An 18,067-nucleotide genomic window follows, 5' to 3' on the forward strand; every position below is an offset into this window, starting at 1 on the left:
GGAGGAGCCTGATGTTTTCCTCCTCTTCAGGGATAGCTCATCTTGTGCTGGCCATTTCCCCAAAGTTTCTCATGGACATAGGCAGTTCATGCATCTTTATCTCCATCGCTAGGGCCATCTGACCTCTCCTTACTAGTCCCCGAGCTGGACTGACGCTGGGGACTACTTAGCCGGGTATCTATAGCCCTTGGCCAGTCCTCTGATGGCACCATCGAGAAGTACACCGCCCGGTCCTGCACATGAATCTTCAAGAACACAAATGAGTACATTGCATAAAGATAAAGATCAAGTATATGATGCAAGCAAACTCTTACCACTAGGGGAAGGCTCGTGACATTGAATGCCCTCTGTTGATCATTACCGCGAGGTTGAACAACATCATGATGCACTGCTTGACTTCATTCCGATCGATCTCCTCGGGCACCTCACAGGTCCCATCGGTTTCCCCTCGGAATTCATATCCAAGATGTGCCCTCTCTTTACAGGGCTAGATCCGCCAAAAGGTGAAATTCATCACCACTATGACTCCATCCAACCTCTTGCGATTTATCAACTTTAGGAGCTCCCTCACTTGCTCCATTCCATTGGAATTGGGCCTCTTTGACCACTTGGGGTTGCTCACCTAAACCTGATCAATGTTGCATCGCACATATGGCTACACCTGCCTAATGTAGAACCATCTGCAGGCCTAGTACTTCACATTTGTGTCAAGTGGGATGGCGATATACTGACTCGTCATCCCATCCTGCAGCTGCAGATTGGCACAGCCAACCACCCTAGATCCGGCTCCCCCTGATTTTGAGGCAGAAGAAATGACAGAATTGGTCAAAGTGGATAAGGATTCCCAGATATGACTCATAGAGATTGATAAAGATAGCAACATGAAGGATAGAGTTCAGGCTGAGATTATAGAGACTAACGCCATAGTAGTCAATTAGTCCATGGAGGAAAGGATGAATGGGGATGCCAAATCCATGGAAGAAGTAATCCACGAAAAACAACCAGTTTGTCGGAATGGGGTGTGGGAAAGTTCTCACCGGCCGCCGGGCGTCATCCCACTGTCGCCCTGTCGGGCAGGACCCCATGCACCACCAAATTGTTGAGCGTCGTATTGTTGCTGATGGATCGCACCCACTCTTTGTCACGATTCATCTTACACACCACCTTCTCCGAGCCCCCGCGGTTTCTCTTCGACGCCATCGAGCGGATCTGGGGAGCGAAGGTTGCTTTGCGCTTGGAGCTGCTCTAATGGTGGAGTGGTTGCAGGTGAGCGAGCACAAGCACGAGGAAGATGATGAGACGGGCGAAGAAATGGGGAGTGCGCCCCGAAGCCGCGGCGGATTTATAACGGTTTGACCCCAACTCTTCGACTTCTAGGGTTTTAGGGAAATTGCGCCCCCGCGCCGCGTTCACTCCTGAAATCTCCGCGCTTGCTTTCTTGGGCCATTAGATGGGCCTAGTGGATCTACAACTAAAGCCACGTAGCACGTGGGCCACCAAGTGGAGTTAAGCGCAACAACGTTGTTTCATGGATATCTTTGGGAATTTCAAGCAACATTTTTTCTTTATTCTGCTATAAGATTTTTTTCTCATCTTTCAGTAGGCTCGGGGACTAAGTGTGTACACTTCACCTTGCGATGAATATACTGGTTTCTGGATCCCTTGATTCTTCGGCAACGCCGGGGACTTGGTTGCTTTCTCAACTACGCTAGGGACTACATATTTTTCTTTGATCCTGCAACAAGATTTATTCTTCATCTTCTAGCAGGCTCAAGGACTACATTGTGTATAATGCACCTTGCGGTGCACGTATTGCTTCTTCTTCACGGTGTTGTGATTGCGTCAAGCCTGTCGCTTACTACCTCCGCTCAGCTCTGATGATCACGTCGACTTCCTTTTCATCGACCAAGATTTCTCAAAAATTTCTATTGAGCTCCTTACATCCTATTGGTGAGCCTCACTTGGCTGAGTTCGAGATCCGTTGGCTGGTTACACTGGTCGGCAGCCACCCTTGCAGGTCGGCAGGCCAGTTGAACTGGTCGGCGTGCTTTTTCACTGCCCAAGTCACTAGTTAAACCTGGTCGGCTTCCTTTTCACCGCTCGAGTCATCAGTGGAGTTGATCGGCTTCGCAGCAAGCTACTCAGACTTGATCAAGATGGCATCACCAAGCGGATACAAGGTGCTCGGGGACTAGATGTGGGGGGTCTGACCCCATGTACCCACGACGGACTACATGGGCCGCACCGCAAGGGACGGTCCAGCCCACAAGATGATGACTTGCGGTTCACGGCACAGCTCAGCGCCCGCCGCAAGACACCTCGGCGACATCCTGAAGATAGCATAGAATCTGTTAGGATATGCCGAATGTAATATTCCAGGTAAATCATATTCGTTACCCGATTAGTTGTAGACCTGATCAGTATGTAACCCTACCCCCGGGCTATATAAGGTGGGTAGGGGACCCCCTCAAAACACACGCAATCATATACAATAGCCAATACAAACCGACGGGACACCGGATTAGGGTATTACGTCAAGCTGACGGTCTGAACCTGTCTAAATCTCATGTCTTGTCACCATCTCGCTCACCTCTACGACAAATCTACCATCATGGGTATACCCCTCAGTGGACTGTCGAGCACATTTAGTCGACAGGCACATATAGAGCCACACACGGCTTCCTTCTTCCTCTCCCTTCTCTTTTTGTCCTCCAGCCGCACGACCGTTCGCCGCCAGCACTCGCCACCGGTCGCTCTTGGGCCCAAATGCACTATTATTGACTACCAACACTAATCTACATTGCAACTAAGGAATAAAAAATTTTATAATCTTATCCATATACATTGCATCATACATTATCAGCAATAAAATTGAAGTTTCCATACATGAATCTAATGTTTTCTAATTCGTGACTATGGCAACATCAAATACCTAGAGATTTAGAAATTGGTGTAACATTATACCCCACATAATCCAATATACATTAAAAGATTTTGAAATGTGAAAGTACAACTAGCGCATATATTCTGTAGGAGAGGTCCCTCCATCTTCCTTCAATTTGAGTATGGGAAATCGAGGTTTGAGAAGGGAGGGGAAGGGGGAAATGGAGGTGTAGGAAGAAGAGTTGTGCGTGTCTCTGTATCCACACTTATCGTGCCAGGCGGGATGGCGCGGCAGTTGTCACGCTGGACGCGGTGGCACAGTAGGGGGACACGTCAGCCGGTCAGCAAGCCGGCACACATTGTCACCCTAGAGAGTTTGGCACAACGAAATTAAAGACAAGCTGGGAATAGAATTAAAATTTGTTTTAAATAAAAAGGATTATAAAAATAAAAAATTTCTCACTGCTCGGCGCACCGCGCACGCATGGGCTGACATCGAGCTCACCGGGCAGGGCGTGCGCTCACCCGGGCCTAGACCCAAGAGGCCTGGATGCTGGCTCGCCTGGACCCTAGCGCAGCGTGAGTTTTTTTTTATTCCTTAAATCTAGTAGTACAAGTTGTAGTATCTGAACGTGCGGCAGCGCGAGCTTGGTCCAGCAGCACGAGCGCAAGGTTGCCCGGCCTATTAGCCATGGAAATAGCCATTTGCTCCTGTATATGCATGCATGCATATAATATGCACGGTGACATTATGCACATAATATATACTTTGAATTAGTTTTCTAAACAGTAATAATAATAACAAAAAATTGGCTGAATTAGAAGCACCTACAAGGGCATACTTGGCGTATTGTTTTACTGTCGATAATTGTAGAGATGATATACTTAGGGTGTTATATATATATGTAGATTTAGGCCTAGTTTGGGATCGCATGGTGCCGTGTGCGCGAGAGAACCATGCTATGTAAAATATGCTTGCTAGTTCAATCTGGCGGTGGCAAGAACTACGAGGTGTTTGGTGGGATTATATGAGTTTGTGGTTACCTTAGCCGCCGCCGTGGAAATTAAAACACGTTCCAAACGGGGGCCTTAGAACTTTATTATATTATTCTCTATAGTTGTATAATCGGCACAAATGATTGTTTTATAAGGAGAGAGTTGGATAATTTAGTCAAATAAGATCTAATACCTAGCTATTGTTACCAGCAATGATTGAGTCAACAAAATCAACAGTAGGATATTATTTGGGTTTTTAGGAATTAGTTTTCTGGTGTGCCTTCAGAATTAAGGTGAATACTTCAAAAATCAAATATGACAGACAAAATCCAAGCTGTGTATTGCCTTGCATTGCATTAATATTTCCTTCTATATAGTTCAATGGCCTTACAATAGCTAGGACCACATGTCCTTGAAGTGCATGTGCGCATGCATCTCCCAATTCAACAATCACCAAAGGACAAAAAGAAGATGGATGGACGAAATCAATAATTCTTGGCTCGAGTTCATATAGAGCCTTAATTACGTACACATGATGCAAATCATGGCAAACAGTAACGAAATCAAGCCCTAGTAGCCCGTGGCGGAGCCAGAGCTGAAAGGAAAGAGGGGGGACCGGATCAAGCTCTCCATAGCAGATCAGCCTAAAATTTCTCTCTGTTTCTTTGGCTAAGACATCGGCGTCAGAAGCTAGATAACTTTTTCACGCTGTCATGTTGGCTCTGTTGCTCAGCTATAGAATCAAGTGTAAGAAAATAATTGTGCAGCAAGTAATATGCATGCAGTTTCACAAAGTCATAGCCATCATTTGAAAAATTACAAATGACAAGGGGGGCCGGAGCCCAGGATGGCCAACGTGGCTCCGCCCGTGCTAGTAGCTAAAAAGGCCCAGCTGTCACTATCATCAAGCCTGGCAATAATAATTAATAACGGTGCGCTGCGCTGCTTCTTCTTCTTAAATTAATTATCTTGATCGATTAAGTTACTACATGATGATGAGAAATCAATCATGTAATATATATTTTTTTAACCAAGAGAGACCTTGTAGGTGGCGCCGTCAGGGAACCTGTAGGTGGTCTCGTCGATGGGCGACACCTTGGGCACGTGGATGGGGAGCACGTCGACCTCCGGCGTCCACGGGTTTCCCTCCTCGCCGCCGTCGACCGTCCGGAGCGCCTTCCAGACGGCGCTGTTGCACTTGAAGCCTGATCCGAAGGCGATCTGCCAGACCCGGTCCCCCTTCCGGATCCGCCCCTTCGCCTCGCAGTAGGCGAGCTCGTACCAGAGCGAGCTGCTGGAGGTGTTGCCGAAGCGGCAGAGCGTCATCCTGGAGGGCTCCATGTGCCAGGCGCTGAGCTTGAGGCTGCGCTCCAGCTCGTCCAGCACGCCGCGCCCGCCCGCGTGGATGCAGAAGTGGTCGAAGGCGAGCTTGAAGTCGGGCAGGTAGGCGCGCACGTTGGCGCGGAAGACGCGGTTGAGGACGACGGTGGCGAGGAACCGGAGCTGCTCGGACATGGGCAGGACGAGCGGGCCCAGCGTGGTGATGTTGGTGCGCAGGGCCTCCCCCGCCACCACCATGAGCTCTTTGGAGAGGGAGACGCCGACGCACCCGGCGTCGTCCTCCTCCTGCGTGACGCAGCCGAAGCTCTGGTCGTGCGCGCCCCGGTGGGTGCGCACGGTGTGGATGAGCTGGTACTTGGCGCGGCGGCGGTCGGCGCGGCGGTTGGAGAGCAGGATGGCGGCGCCGCCCACGCGGAAGAGCGTGTTGGTCACCAGCATGGGGCGGTTGTTGCCCATGTAGGCGTTGAGGGTGATGTTCTCCGTGCTCACCACCAGCGCGTACGTGTCCCGGTGCACCTGCATGCATGCATGCACACATACATATGGGGAAACAAGATTTGTACGTAATTATTTTGTAACGAAGGGGGATTAGCCAGAATGACCGTGGTCAAATGGCCCCAGCACAGCTGAGCTACTGTACATATCATGCGCGGTCGAGCAGAACCGCACACATGAGGGCCTGTCCCTTGTCAGACTACCAATTACTCCCGCTGCAGAGCTTGTCATATATTGCACAGATGCATGCATGCACTACACTGCACCGCACGTATATGGTAGATTATTTACTGTTAGCTGGTTTGGTGTGAGAGAAAAACGTTGTTTCTAGCTGTAAATTTACGATCATTTACGTCTTGTTTAGATTGCCTCAAAATTCCAAGTTTTTTCACTCTCTCCGTCACATCAATTTTTGGACGCATGCATGCAGCATTAAATGTAGGTAAAAAAAATAACTAATTGCACAGTTTGGTTGTAAATCACGAGACGAATCTTTTGAGCCTAGCTAGTTCATGATCGGACAAAGTTTGTCAGATATAAACGAAACGTGCTACAGTATCCAAATTGCAAAAATTTGACAAGGCCTTACGAAAAAGCGAACAGGCATGCCGAAGCAGCAGCAGCTGCATGCTGAAGCAGTAGGAGTAGTAGTAGCAGCTGCATGCTGAAGCAGTAGGAGTAGTAGTAGTTATTGCTGTCGTCGCTGCGACGACGATGGGTGTGCGTGGGATACTGGGAAGAGAGAGAGAGAGGGGACCATTTCCAGACTTGACATTCGCATGCAATGCATGGTTCCGTTTTGACCAGGCCTCCTTCTGCCGTTGGTGCAGACGACGCTCCTAGCTTAGCTAGCGGCCGGTAATTAAGGGCGGGCACATTCATTATCGTATAGTTACTGTACTACATACTGGCACCACTAGCATGCATGGACGACCGAACCACGCTGGCAGTTATACTGTAATTACTAGCACATTTTCTACTGGCAATGCAATGCAAGCTAATCCCAGACCGGCCAATCTCCATAAGCTGTAAAAACTAAAAGGGTCTATGTACGTGATGTGCAGCCATATGCTGGAGTAATAAGGAGTAGGACAGGGCACCGGCACATGGCTGTGTGAAAACTCCCTGCATATGTGCCCTCCGTTACAAACACACATGTATCATGTATGTGCTGTACGTTAATCTTACGTACGTGTGCTCATTCTGGAGAGTACCAATTATATTGACCCCACTCACATGCATGGAGCCGCAAATAGGTATTTTCACTTCTGAACTTTCACGCTGTGAAATGTTAACCTTTCACGTACGTTTCTATAACGCGTGTGGTTATAAAAAATAAATAAAAAACCTCCACATATGACCGCTGCCGTCAGATAACTTTTGGATACGAGTACGTAGTACCTGTGCGCAAGTTTTCATGATACAGTGATCTCTTAAATTTTAGTGATTTTATTAATAAATAAAAAGGTATCACCCTCTGTCTCGAATTATAGATCGTTTTGGATTTTCTACGCTTTAATTGCTATGCAACTAGACATGCGAAATATCTTGATACGTAATATAAAATTGTGTATCTATAAATGCCAAAACGTTCTATAAATTAGAACGAAGGAGTAGCGATCAAAGTTTTATACATATATAGCCCATATCGAACCCAATGAATCCCCAAACAATAATCATACAGAACGGTGGAATTACTACGATAGAGTGAACCAATCGACACAACTGAGGTTATTTTATTTAGATCGACACAAGTCATTTAATTTGCTAGTACTACTATTACACATATACTAGTACTCACCAAATGACGTTTTGGGTTGTTGATGTCAATCATGCTAAAGTTCCAAGGTATGTTAATTTTTTATATTTAGAATTGATACAATGGATTTGTGTGAACAAATAGATTCATAATAATGTTCGCTTGCTGTGCGTTATAAATAAGTTACAAAAAAGTAGTGGTCAAAGTCATGTTTTGAAGAGACTGCGTGGGCGACCAAATTCTTTTTTCTTTTTTAAATGCAGAACATCAATTTCTTGTGACCCAAGATAAACAGCCTGTTCGTTTGGTCGTATTTGGCTTATAAGTCATGGCTTATCAGCCAACAAACAGTATTTTTCTTTCACACCAAACTAGCCAATAGTACTTTTAACCATGACTTATAAGCCAAACAAGCCCAAACAAACAGGACGAAAGACCACCCCCAACTAGGCAACTAGCAGTGTAATATATGGAAATAAACAGGAATTGGAACTAGTTTCCCAAGTGCCAATTGTGCCACCAGATGCATGCATAATGCAAGTGAGCCCTTGTTTAGTTCGCGAAATTTAGAATTTGGGGCTACCGTAGTACCTTCGTTTTTATTTGGCAAATAATGTCCAAACATTGACTAATTAGGCTTAAAACGTTCGTCTCGCAATTTCCCACCAAACTGTGCAATTAGTTTTTCTTTTCGTCTACATTTAATGCTCCATGCACAGGCCGCAAACATTCGATGTGACAGGTATTGTAGCAATTTTTTGGACTTTGGGGTCTAACAAAACAAGGCCTGAGTAGGGCAAGAACTGAAGGGAGGAACGCTGAAGGGACACGCGTTGTTGCTCTTGTCTGTGCTCTCATGTTACTGCCTTTATTGGCATGATCGTTGTCAGCTACCCTATTAAATTGTGGGTTCAGAAGAAGTAAAGGACCCGACAGCGATCCATCGGTCATCAGGATGCCAAAACACTACAGTACGGAAGGAAGTACCGTTCCGATTGAATTTTACTGTTTACAGAAGATTCCTCTCATAAAATTCCTCCGGATTCATATAGATTTTTTCAAATTCGTATAAACGAACGGGGCCATAGGTCATGCCAATGAATATCAAGAACCTAGCTAGTTTTTAAAAAAAATATATAATACGAAGATGCATGCATGTGTGTTCAATTCTTGGGAAAATAGGGTTAAATAATATATGTACTTGGCAACCATGTGCACACATAAATTATCTGCAAAACCAGCCTGGAAAGCAGAATATTAGTACTACTACTCATTAAGCGCGACGAAATCACTGTGCATAACTTGAGCAGTGCCTGAAGGTCTCATACACATGCAGTAATAATTGACGTATAATAAACTAAAGCACGTGATGCAGTAGGTATAGTTAGCCTACTTTTCCTTTTTGGTAATTTCGTACTGCGTGCTAACGATTTAGGCCCCGTCGTCTCGCTGAAAAGCCAAAATATTGTTCTAATTAATTTACTGTAAAAAAAACACTATTCTAACTGAAAAAAAAAGCTAAAAAGATGGATTATAAGGAAACGAACGTGACCTTGGTAGGTCAATATTCATCGAGATTCAAGAGCATGATTATTATTAATTAATACTCCAGATTCCGAAAATCTAAATGGAGTGCGAGAGTTATTGCTGGTACAACACCACCACCCTGACATGATAGGATCTGAGAGTTTATTGCGTCCGATTAATTCCTAGCCGTACGTCCAAGCTGGTGATTCATTGGCACAACACTTATGACCGGCCTCGGTTGTCGTGCAAGAATCGGTTGGATGCATGCATGATGTTTTCAAAAAAAAAAAAGCATGCATGGACCGTACTGTACTATGCTAGCTAGCTACTGACACTGTCATGCATGCATATTGACTGCCATAGTATAGTGGTATATAGTAGTCGTATCGTACCTGGAGCAGTCGCTTGGCGAGGTCGATGGCGATGATGCCTGCGCTGCACCCCATCCCGCTGAGGTTGTGGCTGACGACGTCGTGCCGCATCCCGTAGCGGTTGACGATGAGCGACGTGAACGACGGCGTCGGGCTGAGCAGGCTGGAGTTGAAGATGAGCACGCCGACTTCGGCGGGGGCCACGCCCGCACGGCGGAGGAGGTCGTCGACGACGCCGAAGATGACGGCGTGCGACTCCTCCCGCGCCGTGCGGAGGCACATGTCGACGGGCACGCGGATGAGCGACTCCGGGAAGTGGGTCCGCTCCCCGAGCCCCGACCGCTCCAGCATCCGCTTCTGGAACGCCATGCTCTCGTCGGTGAACCGCCCGCACCGCCCGAAGTGCGCGATCGTCTTGGCGCGGGACGCCTCGTGCGGCGCCCCCGCCACGTATCCGGACAGGTCCACCAGGTAGACCGGGCGGGGGCGGGACACCGCGTATGCCCACGCCGCGGCCGCGGTCGCCCAGCACGCCACCGCCACCGCCGCAGGGCTCAGACCCAGCTTCTCCTTCAGGAGCAGGAGGCTGGCCGGCAGCTTCGACGACAGCCGCGGGGCCAGAAAGACGACGACGGCAAGGAGGAGGAGCGGGATGACGCGGCGGCTCATCGCCGCCACCTTGTTGGCCTGCGTCGTCGTCGTCGTTGGCGCACCACCGAACACCTCCCTACCCATTGTATATATTGTTGCGATTACTAGCTAGCTAGCTTGTGCTGTGTATATACTCCAAGCCAAGGAAGGGCAGGAGACTAGCAGCTTGGTGGCAAGCAATGGCGCGCGATCGATCTGGATGGTCGCTGGAGGAGTGCGAGGAATAGCGGAGAGCGGATTTATAGGGACGATGGACGGAGGGTTAATGGCAAGCAGCAGCTGGTAGGTGATGTGCCGGGCCGCCGCAGTCAGGGAGAGGGGGAGGGGCAGTGCCAAGCTGCCAGCGCAATAACTGCGGCGATGCATGTACTGTACGTAGCCATGAACAGCAGAGAGCATGCAGCGCCATTGGCAAGCCATGTGTGTACCTTGAGCACCCACTACCCCATACCATGTGTGATGTGTATTGTGCTGGCTGGCATTGCAGTTGCAAGGAGGGAGAGATGAAGGTGAGTACTCTACGGAGCAGTCACTACCGCAAAAACGTTTTTTGCCCAGAGCCACGATTTTTGCCGAGAGCAAAAACGCGGGATCTCATACGTGAGTTCAACTTCTCTAACAAAAGCTGCCGAGCGGGTGAGGTTTGACGCCTTGGCTCAGTACGTGGCAAGTCTTGGCATCACGATGGGTCGTCCAGCGTCACTAGAGCTGTTCGCTCCTCCACCGCCTTACCCATACCCACCTTACTCATACGTGAGTTCAACTTCTCTAACAAAAGCTCTTTACTGTGCATGTCGGCCATCGTGCCGTTGATATGTGATAGGAGGCCTTCGTGCCGTTTATATATATGTGTGCCGGCCATCGTGCCGTTGATATGTGGTGGGCGGCCATCGTGCCGTTGGTTTTCTTGCAGGTTTTGGAAACCTCACCGTGCAGGGGAGGCGCTGCCGAAATTTTGATGTGTCTAGGCTTAGATTATAATTTTATACCTAGTTCTGTAAATTTTGACTTGTCTACGCTTAGATTACAATTATATGCCTTAGTATTACTATAATTATTAATTTTTCTTCTCATTTGTGTAGAATCAATCGGCGGGTTCGAATGATGTGCCTGAGCAGCCGTCGTCGGGAGGGTCGTGGCACCAATCGTATCCACAACTTCCGCCGCATCAGCAGCCGCCGGGAGGGTCGGGGTACCAGCCGTATCCACACCGTCCGCCGCAGCAGCAGCCGCCGTCGGGAGGGTGGGAGCCTTGGGAGTGAGCCTGTTGTTCTTCATCATGTATTAGCACTTTGTGACATGAACTTAGCACTTTGAGATGGACATGTGTTGTTGGATTTGAGATGTTTAGATGGATTATAATGTGAGACATGTGATGTGGATGACATATTTGTGATATATGTGATGTGGATGATGTGTTATATTTGTGAAATATGTGTCGTTGAAGCTGGAAATATAAACAAAATAAGAAAAAGCTCTCTGGACTCTTTGCCGAGAGCTAGGCTCTCGGCAAATATTCCTCTTTGCCGAGAGCTTGGTGGTCGGCTCTCGGCAAACCTTCGTTCATCCTCGATGTACTGAACCCTTGAATATGCCTCTTTGCCGAGAGCCTAGCTCTCGGCAAATATGCCTCTTTGCCGAGAGCCTAGCTCTCGGTAAATCTTCCTGTTTGCCGAGAGCTTGGTGGTCGACTCTCGGCAAACCTATTTTTTTTTTTGAAAACCACCTCGGCCGCACATCTTTTTTTTTTTGCAATTCTTTGCCGACGGTCGCTCTCGGCAAAGAAGTTATTTGCCGACGGTCGTTCTCGGCAAAGAAGCCCCTCACACCGTTACTTCCCGCCTGACCGTTACTATTGCGCGCCAGTTTGCCGAGAGCTATTGTTGCCGAGAGCCTTTACATTACTCTCGGTAAATGTTTTGCCGAAAGGGGCTCTCGGTAAAGAATCCTTTGCCGGTAGATGTTTTGCCGACGGCTCTTTGCCGAGAGCTGCTCTCGGCAAATATTTTGCCGAGCGTTAGATCGTCTTTACCGAGAGCATCGGGCTCTCGGCAAAGTTACTGTTTACAGTAGTGAGTAGCCTAGTAGGTGGCAGTGAATTCATTCATTGTTCAGCCCAAAAGTAGGGGACTGGAATTCAATTCTCGTCCTCTCCCGGGTCACATAATTTGTAGGACCACGTTACCACCGCAGCTGGTAGGTCCACTGTTCGCTTGATCGTGGATTATAAGTTAGAATGTTATTTTTTTTATATTAAGGGCATGTTTGGTTCTTTTAGGGTATGTTTGATTTCTTTAGTTCGTGGATTAAAGTTTAGTCTCTGGACTAAAGTTTAGTCTGGACTTTGTTTGGTTTCATGGACTAAAGTTTATTAATGCAGTTGTATAAAGACAATCACCGTGTTCGGCTGGTGCAGTGCACAATGAATTTCGGATGGTTTTGGATGATTCAATAGTGTTCTATAAGAGCGAATAAGCTAAAACAAGCTGAAACAAGATGGAAGTGTACCAGCCGAACACAGTGAATATTACCCCTGTTAAGATGAAGATATTACAGCTGCTGGCTACGGGTGGGATATGGAGTAACGAGGGACATGATTGTCTCCAGAACACTTTAGTCCAGTTTAGTCACCCCTCATGTACTAGAGGACTAAACCCTTTAGTCTAAAATTTAGTCCATGTATTTTGCATTTTAGGGACTAAAAGTGATCATTTTAGTCCATATTTTAGTTTAGTCCATGGAACCAAACAGACCCTTAGTCCGCGGACTAAAGTTTAGTTCCTGGACTAAAGTTTAGTCCGGACCCTATTTGGTTTCAGAGACTAAAGTCCATTAATGCAGTTATATAAAGACAATATTACTCCTGTTGAGATGAAGATATCACAGCTGCTGGCCACGGGTGGGATGTAGAGTAATGAGGGACAGGATTGTTTTCAGAACACTTTAGTCCAGTTTATTCATCTTCTTATGGACTAGAGGACTAAACCCTTTAGTCTAAATTTTAGTCCATGTGTTTGACATTTTATGGACTAAAAATAAGCATTTTAGTCTATATTTTAGTTTAGTCCATGGAATCAAATAGACCCTAAACTAATACTAAATCAACCGGCAGTAAATAATCCCTGATGTTTGTTTGCTGCTGTGGTGCAGCTTCAATTTGCAGAGGGTTAAGGCATGTTTTGTGCTTTAGGGCGCGTTTAGATCCAGAAATTTTTGGGTTTTGGGTACCGTAGTACTTTCGTTTGTATTTGGCAATTAGTATCTAATTATGGACTAATTAGGTTCGAAAGTTTCGTCTCACGATTTCTCATCTAACTGTGCAATTAGTTTTTTTTCTGTCTATATTTAGTACTCTATGCATGTGCCACAAGATTTAATGTGATGAGAACTGCGTAAAAAATTTTGGATTTTGGGGAACTAAACGGGGCCTTAGTTTCAGCGGGCGGGCCTCATTTTCTTGGTCCTACACGCTACACGAACTTAACTGAACTGAAGCTGATGTAGACATATGCATGCAGGTTAGTGTACTTTTTTACTTCAAATATTATATATATTGCGTATTTAAGTACATCGATAGTTAATGCGATCATCTGTTGAGGTCTGAACATTTGTATGGAACTGATGGACATTGCATTCTATAGTATTATGCACGGTCCAAACGGAAGTCTGCATGCAGGTAGCAGTCTTGTTCAGTCTTGAGCTTCAGGTCAGGCTGGCGTTTTTAAGCCCCGTTCGCTTCCATGAATTCTGCAGAGACCTAAAGAAATCTGTATGAATTTAAAGAAATTTATAAGAGAAAAATATTATTTTTAATAAAAAATGAAACGAATCAAGTCAGATTTAAAGGTACAAGAACGGAGCCTTAATTTTCACACGGCCTATGTTGCTGGCTGGGTACCACATGCGCTAAACCAGGCCTTCAATTGCACAGCAGAATTTGTTGAAACACTCCTCTCTCGTCTCTGTGCGTGTGTGTGCGCCTCTCGTTTTCCTTCGATGAAGTCTCACCATTTGGAGGGACGTGTTCAAATACTACTGTATGTGTGTGTATTTCCTCGTCTACTCTTGTGTCTTCCGAGACCGGCCGTACTGTGTTATTTTTAGTTGCAATTTGGTATTGCTGCCGAGCTAGCTAGGTACGGGATCGGAGAGACGACGAAACGAAACGCCAGCTTTCTAGTATCCGTTAAGCGGTTGGACGAAAACCTTTAATGGTGCGAGAGGTAGCTCTTACTCAACCCGGATGGTGCGAGAATTCATGAGAGAAAAATACTGTTTCGGATAAAAAAAGAAACAGATCAAGTCGGATTTAAGGGCACGCGAACAGGGCCTTTATGTTCTCCTTTTGCTACTTCAGGTCTATTCGTTTGAACTTATCAGCCAGAATCTATAGTACTTTTCTCTCACAACAAAACAGCTTTAGTCAGCTTATCAGCCAACTCTAATACCAACCAAATAGAAAGTCACCACCACACTAATCGCCCTCCTGCGCCGAAGAGGAAATTGAAAGTGTAAAGTGTGGAGTCGTCTATGCCATTATTCCGAATTTGAATCTTCCAGCGGTGAGCTCTTTGCCATTATTCCGGTGGGTTGGTGACCGCGTGGGTGAGCCAATTAGCTGGGGGGCTTTGAGTGTTCCAGAGGTACGGTAAAGGAGACGATTAAACCATTGTTTAGTTACTCCCAAAACATTATATCTTATCACATCGAATGTTTGGACATATACATAAAGTATTAAATATAGATTAAAAAAATAATTAATTACATAGATTATGACTACTTTGCAAGACAAATCTTTTAAGCCTAATTAGTACACACATGTGCACACATGTGCTAATAATTACAGTACACACATGTGCTAATAATGTATTAATTAGACTTAATAAATTCATCTCGTAGTTTACTGACAGATTCTGTAATTTGTTTTTTTATTAGTATCCGAACACCCCATGCAACACCCTCATATAACATCCGATGTGACACCCTAAAACTTTACACCCCGAATCTAAACACCACCTAAGAAGCGGAAACAGGGCAACAACACTCAAATTGTGCGATCGGGGCAACTCCCATCAGACACAATGAGGCAGTTCGTGATGTGCGTAGCTTGTGTGAGCTACATCGACATGTTCTGTTTTCTTTTTGTCGGAGACATATTTCTGTTGGCATAGAGTGGATAGACTCCTAAAATCGCTTGTCTTCACGCATGGGCTGGGCATAGGGATGCCAATGGGCCAGTTTCTGGTCGAAGATCCATAGATCTTGGGCCTAGCGGGTTCGGGTTTGGGTTCAATTTTTCATCCACGGTTTTCGGGTTTGGAGACATGAAGCATATCGGGTTCGGCTTTGGGTTTCGGTTTTCACCCGCGGATGCCCAATAGAGGTCCGATATAGAACATTTTGAATAAAAAAACTCATATGCTTTTATTAATGAATTATTTATGTAAGCTATTAATTTTGTTCTAAGTTGTGTCATGAAATTTGTGTGTTGTTTATTGCTTCTTGTTTATACATATGAATATGTAATATATCACATGCATATATTGCTAAAAATCCCTTATTATTTTTTTGTATTGACATATAGTGGTGGGTTTCGGGTTTCGGGGATCAACAGGATTTGGTTTCAGGCACAGTGTGGATTGTCACCCGAACCGGTGTTCGCGGTGGTTTTGGGTTTTGAGTTCGGGTTTCGGGTTTGGGTCCACGAAGGCTCCACCCGATCCGAATTCGCCCCATTGCCATCTCTAGCTGGGAATTGGGAGTTATGGCAGAGGTGGAGGGCTTGCGATGCTATGGAAGAAGAATGAGGTGGATATCAGGACACATAGTCTAGACAAGCTGCACGCCGCTGTGGCGGTTCTTGATACTGAAACGCATTGTGAAAAAGGAGATTTACTGGTTTCTATGGGGAATCTAAGAGAGAACTACAACATATAAGCCAAGAGTGTCTAAAATTGCTCAATGGTCGTAGCTCTCTCCCGTGGTTATGTGTGGGTGATTTTAATGAAGTGTTGCATGTCAATGAGCAATTTGATGGTGTAGGAAGGACTGAGCGACAGATTGAGAAGGTTTTCGGTAGGCGGTGTTTGTTGGAATGTGATCTTGGCTAATCCCAAGATTAATTATGAGATTAATTATTAATTAAGTTTCTGGTCCACCTGCCATACATATCCAACAGATTAGATCTGCCGTGATCGGCGGCAACCCGTAGATCTTCTAGGATTCGCCCCCCTGGCGCACAGCGCATCTATAAATAAGAGGAGACACCCCTGGTGGCTCCATACACGTGTGACTAATCACATAACCAGTCAATTAGGCGCTGGAGGGTATGAAGGCCGTCTACCCACGTCCATCCCATCCAGGTCCATCAAGAGGGGTCGAGAAGGACGCCGCAACACCGAGCAACCTCCTGTTCATCGTTAGAGGGCATCCCAGTCCTCAGCTGGTGAACCATGCCATCTACACTGACTTCAACACCAGAAGAGGTTCTAATGGCTGCACCTAGCTCGCCTAGCTCAGGTCTGTCATTAGACTAAGAATTCCACATTTAGTATGATTTAATTTTGTGATCATGTTTTAGACTATGATTAAGATCATGTTTATTCTAAGTTTTAATTCATCAATTGTTATCAGAGCCAGTCATAGATCTAACATCATCCTTAAGATTCTTTTGATGTTTTAGCCTCTGCTAAGTTTTTTAGATGGTGTTTATATGCATATTTAGATTTGTTTCAGTGTATGTTTATGCAGTTTAAGCATCAGATTAGATCCGTATTTATGCTATCAGTAAGTAATTAGATCTTAATTAGAGGCAGTCTAAGGATAAGTTTATGATTAGACTAAGTAATTATAGTTTAGGGTTCACTGTTTATCACGTTCAGTTTTAGATTAGGAATCAATCTAAGCAATTAGTCTCAGATTAGTTTAATTTTCTATGATTAAGTGTGTTTTCCACCAAATTAAACTGAGTTAAGCATTTAGAAGGAGGGGATTGAATCAAATCAGCAGCCATAATCCAAATCCCCAAATTTTCTCCCCAAATCAAGAACTTTAACTTTAAGATTAAGCATGTGACATTGAGATTGAGCACCTATGCGGCTCATACCCGTCTTCAAGGCCGGGTTGCCGCTGCCGGTCATGTGTGGCTCGTCCCTAGCGGCTTTAGGCAGGGTCGCCACCACCCTGCCGGTCATGTGTGCTGCTAGCGGATGGCTCATACCTGGTGCTCAGGCTGGGTCACCACCGCTGCGCCTTGAGATGAGAGCGCTGTCATGAGCTTCAAGGGCGCTCAGCCGTGGCTGCGCGTGCGCCCATGGGGCCACCGCTGCCGTGCGCGTGCCCTCAGGGGTCGGCCGCCACAGCGCGTGTGTGAAAGGTCCTAATATGGCTAGAGGGGGGTGAATAGCCTATTTAAAAATCTACAAACCAACTAGAGCAATTTGATTAGTATGACAAGTAGCAAAAAAATAAACTTGCTCTAGCTCTACAAGGGTTGCAAGCCACCTATCCAATAATTCTAGTTACTATGATCACTAGACACACAATTTACTAAGTCACTACTCACTAAGAGCTATCACACTTGCTACTCTAAAGAGCTCCACTAGATGAACTTAAGTTACAAAGCAATCTCTCAATTCTAGCTACACTAAAGAGCTTGTCACAACTAGTTGAATATAAATGAGTAAGTAAGGTGATTATATCGCCGCGTAGAGGAGTGAACCAATCAAAAGATGAATAATAATTCAATCACCGGGAGAATACCAAAGGGCAATTGACAACCAATTTTTTCCCAAGGTTCACGTGCTTGCCAACACGCCACGTCCCCATTGTGTCGACCAACACTTGGTGGTTCGGCGGCTAAGAGGTGTTTCACAAACCTCGTCCACACAATTGGACACCGTAAGAACCTACCCACAAGTGAGGTAACTCAATGACACGAGCAATCCACTAGGGTTATCTTTCGGCGCTCCATCGGGGAAGGCACAAGTCCCCTCATAATCACCGAGAGATGGCCACGAACAATCACCAACTCGTACCAATCCTC

The 18,067-nt window shown here is 46.0% G+C and overlaps 1 protein-coding gene across 1 annotated transcript; it reads right to left on the reverse strand.

Annotated features, from left to right (window-relative positions):
- Positions 1-4,304: 4,304 nt before the first annotated feature.
- On the reverse strand, positions 4,305-10,220 carry LOC136536149 (probable 3-ketoacyl-CoA synthase 20). Its single transcript, XM_066528538.1, has 2 exons — positions 9,394-10,220; positions 4,305-5,736 (listed from the first exon to the last, which is right to left on the reverse strand). The coding sequence occupies exons 1-2, from the start codon at positions 10,105-10,107 to the stop codon at positions 4,906-4,908; spliced, it is 1,545 nt and encodes a 514-aa protein (XP_066384635.1). The 5' UTR covers positions 10,108-10,220; the 3' UTR covers positions 4,305-4,905.
- Between the last annotated feature and the right edge of the window lie 7,847 nt (positions 10,221-18,067).

This window comes from Miscanthus floridulus, chromosome 1 (genome assembly GCF_019320115.1).
Source record: "Miscanthus floridulus cultivar M001 chromosome 1, ASM1932011v1, whole genome shotgun sequence".
Lineage (NCBI taxonomy): Eukaryota > Viridiplantae > Streptophyta > Magnoliopsida > Poales > Poaceae > Miscanthus > Miscanthus floridulus.